At 43.1% G+C, this 12174-nt stretch overlaps 1 protein-coding gene across 1 annotated transcript in view; it reads left to right on the top strand.

Moving 5' to 3' along the window:
• LOC149278710 (succinate--CoA ligase [GDP-forming] subunit beta, mitochondrial-like) overlaps positions 1-12174 on the top strand; it is a 57147-nt gene that overhangs the window by 26064 nt on the left and 18909 nt on the right. The window contains exons 8-9 of the mRNA XM_089501868.1: positions 2035-2196; positions 3293-3435. Of these exons, the coding sequence (XP_089357994.1) occupies positions 2035-2196; positions 3293-3435 (305 nt within the window). The remainder of the gene's footprint in view (positions 1-2034; positions 2197-3292; positions 3436-12174) is intronic.

The raw sequence follows: 12174 nt of genomic DNA, 5'->3' as shown, positions 1-12174 counted from the left end.
ATGTCATAGTTTTCTTCAGACATTATTAACTCCAGTTCGTCAGTTTTATTGGTCAGACTTCTGGCATTGGTAAGCATACAATTTAGAGGTGTATGGTTTTTTTCCCTATGAAGCCTATCCCTATTGACTATTCTAACCCCTCCCTCCGCTCCACCCCCAGGTACATTTATAAGCCCCAGCTTTCTATCTACACTATCTTCCCCTTCTATATTGTAGTTTCCCTCCCCCCCTTTACCTAGTTTAAACACTCCTCCACCCTTCTGGCCATCTTCTCCCCGAGCACAGCTGCACCCTCCCCATTGAGGTGCAGCCCGTCCCTACCGTAGAGCCTGTATCCGACAGAGAAGTCGGCCCAGTTCTCCATGAACCCAAACCCCTCCTTCCTACACCAGCTTCTGAGCCACTTGTTTAGCTCCCTAATCTCCCGCTGCCTCTCTGGTGTGGCACGTGGTACAGGTAATATTTCAGAAAATACTACCTTGGAGGTCCTTGCCTTAAGCTTGCTACCTAAGTCCCTGAAATCATTTTTAAGGACACTCCGCCTACCTCTCACTTTGTCATTGGTGCCAATGTGCACCATGACTGCTGGGTCTTCTCCAGCCCCCCCCAGTAATCTGTCAACCCGATCCGAGATGTGCCGAACGCGAGCGCCAGGCAGACAACACACTCTTCGGCGATCCCGGTCTTTGTGACAGATCGCCCTGTCTGTCCCCCTAATAATTGAGTCCCCCACTACCAGCACCTGTCTGGCCTGCCCTGCGCTCCTCCTTCCCTCCTTACTGGAGCAGACACCCCTCTGGTGGTCAGAGGCAGTGACTTGCTCCAGTACTGCTAACTCTGAACTAACATCCCCATGGGGTGTGCTAGATCAGGACTAGCCTCCCTGGCGCTTTTCCCCCTACCCCGCCTTCTAACTGTAACCCAGCTAGCTGCCTGACTGTCCTGTACCTCCATCCCGCTATCCTCCCCCACCTCTACCTGCGAGAGAGCTTGCTCAGTGAGCAGCAGACTCCTCTCCAAGTTGTCAATAGATCTCAGTGTTGCCAGTTGCTCCTCTAGACTCAGGATTTGTGCTTCCAAATGAGCAACCCGCACACATCTCGCACAGCAATATGCACCCTCGAAGCGCTGATCAAGGATTGCATACATTGAGCAAGATGTACACCTGACCGCATTGTCAAACATGGAGGACATCTTGGCAATGGGGATAGCTCCAATAACTGGCAAAAACAGACAGTAAGGTGCAATATATATATAAATATATTATATGCAATCACAAGGATTTATACTTTACCCTCCTTCTTGCTTTTTAACTCCTTCTTTGCTTGTAACTCCTCACTTAGAGATGTCGCTTAGGAGATTCGCCCCAGCTCAGGATTCGCTTGTGTGTCCAAGCTAAATGCAACTGCAAAAATATAGCGCCATCGAGTTCCGTAGCGCTGTACAATTGGTCAGTAAAGATGATAGATGGGATATGCTAGATACATTTAACTACGTTAACCAGAGCACAACAAGGAGGGATTGTTTCAAAGCAGGGAAATTCAAAGATGAGACGATCAGACGTTTGCATAAGAAAGTCCTTCTCCCGTGGATAAGTGGAGCAGCCTTGCAGCAGAGGTGGTAGAGGCTAATACAGCGTGGGGATTTAACGTGCGTGGGGCAGACATATCCGGCTCCTGAATCTAAGTAAGATTTGAGCAGCATGAACCGTTGTTGCTTTCTTTCAGATGCTGTGTATAAATGTCTGTAAGAAAGCTGAAACAATACAATGGCTTTTATCGGCTTTGTTAGTATTTTTGAAGTTAACTTTTTTCCTTCCTTTTTCTCCCAAGCCAGCCACGCATCCTCCAGCCTGCTTTTGATAGATAAGTTATTTTTTTTATGCCATTGTTGCGTAAAAGATCTGTTCTGTATCTCACAGGCTTGATAGTCTTTACTAAGCCAAAAAGAAAAAAGCTGAGAATTGAATTGGCGTTCGAGTCGATTTAAATACCTTTCGGAATACAATGTTATTTCCCCCTTTTATCTCCTCAGTCGTGTGCTTTGATGCCAAAATTAACTTTGACGACAATGCGGAATTCAGACAAAAAGAGATATTTGCCTTGGACGACACGTCGGAGACCGATCCGATTGAAAGCGAAGCCGCCCGATACGATTTGAAATACATCGGCATGGACGGGAACATCGCTTGCTTCGGTGAGGACGGGGGTTTTTGCCGAGGAGCTATTGTTGCGCGCGATGAAGGGAAATGCGTTTGCCGTGGCTTTTGTTTAGGAGGTGAAGCCGGATTCCGTTACACTTGCTTCAGGACAATGAGAATCTTGTAGCCATTGTTCACCGCGTCTGAAGAGCCGGGCTCAGCGCTCGCGCGTAACAATAGCGTGCGTATTGGTGTTGTGTTATGTATTTAGTATTTCGGAATGCCGTGTTGTGTTCTCCAATTTACATTCACGTCCGAAGTTTGAAATTGATACTTTTTGGTTCCCTTCCTTCTCAAAAGGGTCTTAACTTTTTTTAGTAAAAAAAAATAAAAAAAAATCAAGAGAGTTGTGGCTCCTTGACTTCACTTTACATCATGAAGGTCCAACCTTCTTAAATAGTTCTTTACATTTTTAGAACATACACCCAACATTGTATAGCATTAAACCGCAGAGCCTCTGCGAAAAAACTTTTTATTAATTCTCCTGGCTGGCCCTGCGGTGTGCAAAGAGTTAATGGAAGTGCCGCCAATGTTCACCTTAAATACGGCTCCTCCTGTTGTTCTGGGTACTAGAAGTTTTTACAGATAGCCGTCCTTAATGTGGACCATAAACCGTCCTCTTCATCCCCCATCGATAAGGACATTTTTCTGAACCGTACCCAGGGTAAGAGCTGCGTGTGAATTTCCACAGGAGCCAAGTCCCACCGAGATTAAATTCCCCCTATAAACTGGACTGGGCAATAAAGCATAATGGGTGTGCGGAGTTACGATTATACAGTCGGGAAACTGCTAAGGGAAAGCATTGAACACGGGGTTTTTTTGTTTGTTTTTTATAGAGTTTAGGAACATCTGAAATATATTCATAAACGTTTGCAGCCTACGATGAGTATTTGAAATAAGAAAAGAATGGGGGAAGGTATTTTGCTGCGCGCTTGCTCCTTAGAGTACTTCCTGTGGCTGCTGTTTAGTTAGACACATTGTCTAAAATGCTGATTTTGTTCTCTCTGTTTGCTGTACGTGACAATAATATGATTTGCGTGAACCCCGCAGTTAATCTGGTACATTAGTGAATCTCTTCTTTTGTTTCCTTAGTAAACGGGGCCGGTCTTGCTATGGCGACTTGCGACATCATAGACCTGCATGGTGGGAAACCGGCCAACTTCTTGGATCTCGGAGGCGGTGTGAAGGAGTCCCAAGTCTATCAAGCATTTAAGCTGCTCACAGCCGACCCCAGGGTAATGTAACGAGAAATGGCTGCATGCGGAACGTATCACGTGACTTGCTTTACTCTGTGTATTGGTGGACCGAGCGCCGGGGTTACCCAACATAACCTGACCAATCAGGGCTAATTCGGATCATCTCCGAGAAATCCCTTGCCAGGGCTGACCCTTTTTTACATTGCATGATGTACTCTGAGATGAACCTCATCTAGAACATAGAACCTGCCGGCAGATCGGCCCCCATTCGGCCCCAGTTTCCCCTGCTGTAAAGACTCAAACCTTAATCAGGTGTTGGTCTCGTCTTAGATCCAGGAGCCGTATGTCTATCCCATGCATGTAAATCCCCTCACTGTATTACCCTCTACCACTTCTGCTGGGAGGCTGTTCCACTTATCTGCCACCTTTAGATGATAACTTGCTTAGGAGGTGAATCCCTTGAAGTTAATATAGACTCTGGATTTTGTAAGCACTCCTTGCTGCATATTACTTATGTAATTAGGTTATGTAAATAAAGTATTTTCCATATCTACGACACCTGAAAATGTGAAACCAAACGAGCGTGGAAGCCGATCCCCGGGTGAAATAGCACCTCGGAGCTCTAATCGCAGCGGTAATTGGTCCCGGTGTGTGATATAATTGATTGTGAACGTTGCGCGGATAAATCATCTCACCGGGTTAGTGAGAATATAAAACGCGAGTCTAATTAGAGAGCCGTGTATGCAGAACGCTAGGACTCCACTGCGGTCTCTTCTATCTCTAACGTCTTCCCCGCGATCCGCCGCTCGGGGTCTCTAACGGCACCTCTCGTGTGTTTTGGTCGCCACCCCGCGGAGTTACAAATGAGAGCAACGAGCCGGTTAGCAGCTTCTGAAAATCCGTCCGTCCTCTCGTCTGGTTCAACGCGACTTCATTCAGGGTTCTAGAGGTTGGGGTGAAATGACCCGTCCGCTGCCGGTGGCCGCTGTCCTCCTGAAGGTTATATAATTGGCCAATTAGCGGCGTTTGTCTAATACTCTCATTCATGTTCGTGGTGATGGATTGAGATGCTGATGCAGAACCCCTGGTGTCCTTTATATAATCACAGAAACACAGAATCTGCCGGCGGATCGGCCCCATCCGGCCCTCGTCTAGTCTGCCCATTTCTCCCACTGTAAAGACTCAAACCTTAATCAGTCGTCGGTCTTGTCTTAGATTTAGGAGCCGTATGTCTATCCCATGCATGTTTAAATCCACTCACTGTATTACCCTCTACCACTTCTGCTGGAAGGCCGTTCCAGTTATCCACCACCCTGTCAGTAATAAAAATTTCTGATACTCCATCTAAGCCCCTGTTCTAGTTTTAGATTATGGCCTTTTGTTCTAACGTTTCTCCTGTATAATGTATAATCATCTCGATTATAAGGTCCTTTCAGCAGGGACTTTCTATAAGTCTAAATTATGTTACACAGCACTGGCTATGTGCTCTTTCCCTTTGTACGGCGCTGCACAATATGATGGCGCTATATAAAACAAATGATAATAGGCCTTATATGGAAGTTTTTATTGAAAGCCCTCTATACATTATACGGGGTGGGGGGGCGGTGAAGACATATCCCTCTCACCCTCAAATTCCCAGTTTAGTAATTACTTCCCCCAAAACATGCTACCGCTAGTTAACAAACCTTAAGTTTTCTGAAGCCCTTTCCTATCTAAGGCAGAGTCTGACAATGTGGTCAATGTAATGCAGTGATAGATAGGTAGACAAGTGGAACAGCCTCCCAGGAGAGGTGACAGCTTCTACATGGACTTTAAACACGCATGGGATAGACATACAGCTCCTGAATCTAAGACGAGGCCGACGACTGTAAGGTTTGAGTCTTTACAGCAGGAGAAACGGGCGACTAGACGGGGGCCGAATGGGGCCGATCTGCCGGCAGATTCTCTAAAGGAGCGCAGCCATCGGCTTCTGCACATTTGCGTCGTCTCTAACCCGAGCCCCCCCCCACGCACTCCTAAAGCTAATTATTTGATTTCCTTGTTTTCCCGTTAATCGTTATCACGCGCGCTGCACCTTTCGCAGAGTCTTCCCTTCAATTAAAACAGAGAGGGAATTTGTTTCTAAGCAAACATCTGCGACTCCGTCTTAATAACCGGAGACCTCGGCGTCCTCCTGTAAACACGCCGTAATTAACGCGTTTCAAAGTTGAACTCGTTATGCGGAAGGTTAAACGCACTCGTCGGGTTTTCCGACTCGCAGAAGGCGGCTTGTGGTTTCCGCAGACAGCCCGCGCTCGGCAACCACGGATCGTTGTTTCGAAGGCTCGGGCTTGCTTAGCAAAAATCAGGTTTTTTTTGGTTTAGACATTTAAAAATGTTCTTGTTGAGGCCTGTAAATAATTCAACTGATACAAAACTCAAATTGGGATTATTAAAAACAATTAATCAGAATGCTGAGTTTCCAGATGAGTTAACACATACAGATGACATCATCAATGGTGACCTCACCAAAGAAAACATGCCGTGCCCTATGTTACTTTGCCACTGCACATACCTCCTCAGTGTCCCGGTTTTCACAGGACAGTCCTGATTTTCAGGCAGTTTTCTGCTCCACTTTTGATCTTTATCACTTTAGTATTTTTCTTTTGACTTTCTCCTTTTCCTTTTTTCTCATTATCCAATTTTCCTTTCCCTTTTCTCTCCTTTAGATTGTAAGCTCACGCGCAGAAACCTCCACTCCCTTAGCACGTGGCAGAGCCGCCAAACGACTCTATAGATATAAATACAAGTTGTTTTTTGGGGGGTTTTTTTTTACTCCTTGGAAGTATTTATCCGAACAGATTGCTTACTTGGTAATGGTGTAAACAGGCAGCGATTACACAGATCCTAATTTAAAGACCCCCCCCCTCGCGCCCCTCCCCCCATAATTTGCCATTACGCATTACACTATATAATCAATAGCTTGTTCTGTAATCTCCAAGCGATTTTCTATGGATTCCGCGCACCTACCACGGCTCTAAAAACCGCGCCGGCAGATCAAGTAGTTTTTGTCTAATACATTCTTCTCCTCTGCACAATTACCGGGGACTCGGCACCCACCGGAGGATTTGTTCGACGTATTGTTCCGAGTGCATTTAATCTCTTTAAAGAATATTTCCCCCCCTTTTATTTCTTCATCTGCGAGCATTTGGCTGCGATTTAATGCTCGCTCCTTCCTTGTTACAAAGTACAGCCTTCAGATGGTGCGTGGGTAGCCGGTAAGACTTTGAATATACCGTTCTGTAATCTCTTTTATTTTACATTGAGAAAATAATGGCATTTATCGAAGTCATAATGTGGAATTAAAGCCCCAGATTGGGTCAAGAGGCTGACACGTGTCGTTAGCCTTTTTCTTTTTTTCTCTTCCCCCTTTTTCCTGCCAAGATTTTAAATTTTTAAAGAGAAACGATTCCTGGGAAAGGAGAGGAAAAAAAAGAGTTTCTTACACTTTGATACAATGTATCAATCATAGACCAAACCATGTCATCGTCTCTCCAGGAGGTCCATGTAGAAGACCATTGAGGTTCATGGAGATGTATCCCTACCTCCTCACCACCTACATACTTTTCCCAGCTTTGTTTTCTTTTTGCCCATCCGTAATACTTCTCTTATTGGACGGGACACTGTAAACAACATCTTTTCTTTAAAACTCAGTTTTAGGTGTAATTTTGTGGAGACGCTTGGTTAAAAGGTCATGCTCAATGTCACCCCAAAAGATGGTAAACCTCTGTTTCCTTCAGAATGAATAATGAAGTGAGCGAGTTAAGACCGCAGTTGTCCTGCAAACTCTTTCTTTAGTGAATAGAACCCACCGTCAACTCAAAATGTAAGTGAAATATATGAGTTCAGTGGAAGAAGGCAATAAATGGCCAATACTTGGTACATAAGAAAAAAAATGCAAATTGTATTAAAGGTATGAATTGTTGCCGCTTAGTAAGACTATAATTAATTATTTTCGCAAACCACAGATTGAGTGTGTGCTCCATGGATTGGGAGGCATCTCCCTTTACTCAGAAATTACTCAAAAGTTCACACTGATCCGTCTGAAGCAAAATGAATAAATACAGATAAAATATCATTCATTCAGGACACAGGCTTTGCAAATCCTTTAATTTCATAGAATTCTGTTAGTGGGATATTTTTGCACCGGGCAGGACACTCACTTGCAGTCTGTAGAGTCTTTTCACAGCAGTTTGTAGTAAGGAGACACTCATCCCTCAAAGGCCCCCTCCCAACGGACCAAAAAACAAGTCAGACTAATTTTTGTTTTTGGTCCGTTCATTTTCAAACAACAAATGTAGTTTCCTTCCCTTTCGGGTCAGAGGAAATTTCCATGAGGAAACCAAATCTGCTGTTACTCAACCTCATTCACCATCTCACACTGTCACTCACTCTCTGCCACACACTCATTTACTCTCTCTGTGTCTCCCTACTTTCTCCACCACTTCCATCTCCCTGTCTACTTTCTCACAGCTCTGCTTCTTCTCTTGCCTCTTCTTGTTCTTCTGTCTTCTTCCTTTGCTCACTTGTCTCTGTGTCTTCTTTCTTCGTCCGATTTTCCCCGTGTCTTTTTTCTTCACTTCCCCGTGAACCAGGCCTCCCAGAGCATTTCCGCAAAAGAGTGGCGCCCCCGGGCACACCCTCTCTCCTGATTGGAGGATAGGTTAAGAGGTGAGAGAGCGTAAGTGAGTGTGAGTGAAACAACCAACAAAGTCCAAAGAAGAATTCAGAGCTCCCTGCTTCGTTTTCATTTGTTTCCTTGGGGTCGCTCCTCGTTTTCAGACATTCACACGACTTAACAAAATTGTTTAATAGTCGGTATCCGTCTTCGCAATTACCCTCTTGTAGAAGTCAGGGGTTTGGTTGCCGCATATATTTGTAAGTGTTCTCGTGCTGAAGCAGAATGATGGCTTACTGTGCAAATCATTCTTTAAAGAACTTCAATTTTCTACTGTTACATTATGGAATACTTTAACTTGAAGGAAAAAAGGATGATGTTGGGATTTTGGTTCTTTTTTTTTTTTTTTAACTACGCAGCATTGTTTCTGTGTAATGAAAAGTGTAAGCGGCCTCCGTCAACTGTGTAAATATTCCAGTAACTCAAAGGCGGAGGAAACAAAAGCCTTTCCAAAATAATAAGCTGAAAGGTTTTCAGATCTCCACGTTAAACCGTTCATTCGGATTATTATACAAATTCTGTCGATAATAAACATTCAACTGAGGCCCCCCCCCCCCCTGCGTCAAATGAAGATTTTGGTCTTGGGTTTCTAGATAAATGGTCATTTTTACCAAAGCTTAGATTATTTTGTCTTCTCAGCCCCAACAATGTAAATATGGTCTTCTCAAAGAAATCCTTTTTTTTTTTTTTGTGTTCGTCCATATGCTCTTAGAACGCCGAATAAATTAATTTCTATGTTGGATAGTAAAATAAAGGCGCAGAAAATCACTTCTATGAGAACCAAATTCAGAAGGAGCATTGAAATTCAGCGGCGTAGACGATGTAACGGTTTGCCTTCGAGGTGCACAATAAACAAATGTTTTGTAAATAACCCAGTCTGCTCAGAGCTTAGCGTTAATGAGTTAAAACCTCCATATTGTGAAGGAGATAATGAATACATTCTCCGGAGGAGTTTTCGGCGTATCTCCAGTTGCAGGTTAATTCTTCTTGCAAAGCTCTCTGTGTCACAAATTAAGCTGTTTGCCTAAATCCACATGTAGATAATAATGACTCGGTCCCTAGATATTTAACAGTTTCTCTGTGTAAAAAAAAAACATCCTCTAACGTTTAAAAAAAAAAAAAAAAAAGGAGCGATCCTGTTCTTTCTTCCAAATACAGAAATGCACTTTTATGATTTCAAAACTATTACCTTTGTTGCAGACACCAAAGTAACCATAAAATGTAAATTTATCATCCATAGAAATCTGAGAACTAGTGCGCGCATATAAATATACATATACGCATATACACGCACATTCATACACGCACATTCATACACGCACATTCATACACGCACACTCATACATACATATCCATCTCAGTGGTACGGCAGTCTAGACTCCTGATCCATTGATAAGGGACCGGATCAAGCCGATCTGCAGAGTGTTTCACACCGAGACACTCTGCAGCGCATGGGAAGGCTGGCAGAACATCACTATTTAATAATAAACCATAACATATATCAGGGACGGTCAGAAAAAATGTCTTTTTTTTGGGGGGGGCGTTTCAAGTAGGTAACTCTCGTATTTTTGGACATAGACAGTTTCTTCCCAGCCAAACTTTCTCCAACCCTCCTTGTTTTAGTCTCGCAGTCCACACCGGTTTTCTGATAACAATTAGAATCCCCTTATTGTGCCAGAATTTGACTTAATGGAACGAGATCTCGTTGGACGGCAGCTGTGAGCGGAGCTGGTCACGGTTAAACGAGGCGAGGACCCCCTTATTTATCACCACCGATATATTGAACTTTTAGTGCTGAGCAAGGGCATTTAAACATAAAAATTAAACAGGCTTTGTGTATCAAGTTGTTCTTGTCTACAAAATATTTGTTGTTTTTGCTACAATAAATTAGTATTTTTATTCTTCAGATATCTGTGTTTCTCCCCCTGTGGATAGCGATTTATTTGTAGATATAGTTATTTTTTCTTTAGCTGCTCGGCGGGACTCGTTCGTAGAAGTTGATACTTGGGTTTTAAGTAAGCAGCTGATTGCCTTGTCAGTCAGCGCTCTCCGGCACCGGCCGCCTTACGGATTGATGCTTGACACAATAATTAGAAAGCTGTCACTGGAGGTAACCACTTCAGTGTTCCCCTAAGATATTCCTCTCCCGGTGCCCGATACCGCGATCCGGAGGTTAAATGTTCGCAAAGACGGAGCGCCCGGTGTCAACATTGAGAATAACTTGCGCCCTGAATGCAAACAGATGTAACCGAAGCCTCCAAAGAAGGATCCTTCAATTTATACAAACCATTATTTTTCTGCCCCGGCCCGATTTATTACGATATTTTTAAAGACGCGTATAGATCAAGAAATGGTCTTAATGCCGCGCTTTGTGATACTAAGTTGCATAAAATGAAGAGGAACAAAGGAAAAAAAATGTTTCTTCCTCTCAAAGATGATCTAGAACAAAGATGGCCAATGGTTCTCCAGCTTCTATAAATCTAGAACCGCGCTCGGCCATCTCTATCCCAGCCGTGTGATGTTTGTTTTTTTACGGTTGTTTTTAATTCCATGACATCTAGAAGATAAAGTATCCGCTGTTCTGCGCGGACATGCTAAAAAAATATTTCCTTCAAATGAATGGAATGAACATTTTCTCCGAATTCCTAATATACTTCTTCAAGAGTTAATGGTTCCTTTTTATTTTACATACCCCTTTTCTTTAGTTATTGGCTCTTTTTTAAATTTTTCATATCTTGGCTGGAGTTTTTCATGCCGGAGGAATTTTGGCAGCAGTTCAGTCTCTGAATTTCCAACTTTCTCCCAAGCGACGGAGGAAATTTGGCTTTGGAAGTTTCAGACTACGCTCGCCGGATAAGGATTCGGCTTTTTTATATTCAATTATAGAAAAAAGGACAGATACATAAAAAAATTATGTGTAGATGTTAGTCAATTTCACCAAAGTTTTGTTGCACGTTCTACAAGTAAATTAAGATCATTTAATCAAAAAATGATACTTTGTGGCGAGTCGAGGGGGGGGTCAATCTCGTGTCCATCATGTCAGGCTTTTTGAAGAGCAATTTATCCAGAAAGAGAATCCGATAGCTCGTTCTAAATCCAGCTCTGATGTCGTTATGGTTAACCCTCCCCTCACCACTGGGGCCCAGTTTCTTCTACTTTAAAGTAAGTGGAAGATGCGAAAATATTGCCGATAGCAGAAAATCAAGCCACAAAAACCTAACGTGATGTAATTGCTTTCTTTGAAACAATAATTTGGACCTTCAAGGAAAAAAACTACAATAAACTGAAGTATTTATCGAATTCCATAATACTTAATAACCCATTAGATTTGTTTTTATATTTTATTTTCTTGTTTTTTTAGAGAATGCATTGGCCATCGTATGTAGGGGGAGACAGACGTCTCCGTTGTTGCCATGGCTTGGGTTTTCAAAGAACCCTCAAGGGTCTCACGTGAGGTCAATGTCTTTTTTATTTTTTTTTTATATTTTGTTATTTAGAAGCCAAAACTTGGCCGATGTGTGAGTTGGCGCCATATTAAATATTGTTCCCCGACAGTTGGCGCATCAGAATTTTTCCATTTCCAGAAGAAGTAGCCCGTTAGCCAACTTCATCCGGTTATAAAAGTCCATTACGTCCATCAAATCTACAGAATTATTCCTCCATCCTTTGGCACTCGGTACATTCGTTACAATGTAATTCCCATCTTTAGCCGACGACGCTACGTTGAGGTCACGAGAGATGTATCCCGAAAGAGATATCGTCGTCTTTCTGTTTTTGGTTTTTTTTTGCAGAACTTTTCCACCTAAGACCTTGCTTACAAAATTCTGCTCCATAACTCACATCTTTTATCCCAAAAAAAATAAAAATGGGAATCACGCTCGCCGTGCGGACATCGAGCTCTGGCCTAAAATCATAAGCAAAAGCAATATCTGAAAAATGATGAACACGTTCATCCTGTCATTGAACGCTCTATATTAAAAGAGGGGGGAAAAAAATGGATGCCTTGCTCATGACTCTTCCGTACGGAGACATACATCATCCGTGCGGCGACATACATCATC

This window comes from Sceloporus occidentalis, unplaced genomic scaffold (genome assembly GCF_023333645.1).
Source record: "Sceloporus occidentalis isolate IW3139 unplaced genomic scaffold, rSceOcc1.0.p SCAF_183, whole genome shotgun sequence".
Taxonomy (NCBI): domain Eukaryota; kingdom Metazoa; phylum Chordata; class Lepidosauria; order Squamata; family Phrynosomatidae; genus Sceloporus; species Sceloporus occidentalis.
The sequence above is the reverse complement of the archived record's forward strand: the minus strand, read 5'-3'. Positions and strand labels throughout refer to the sequence as shown.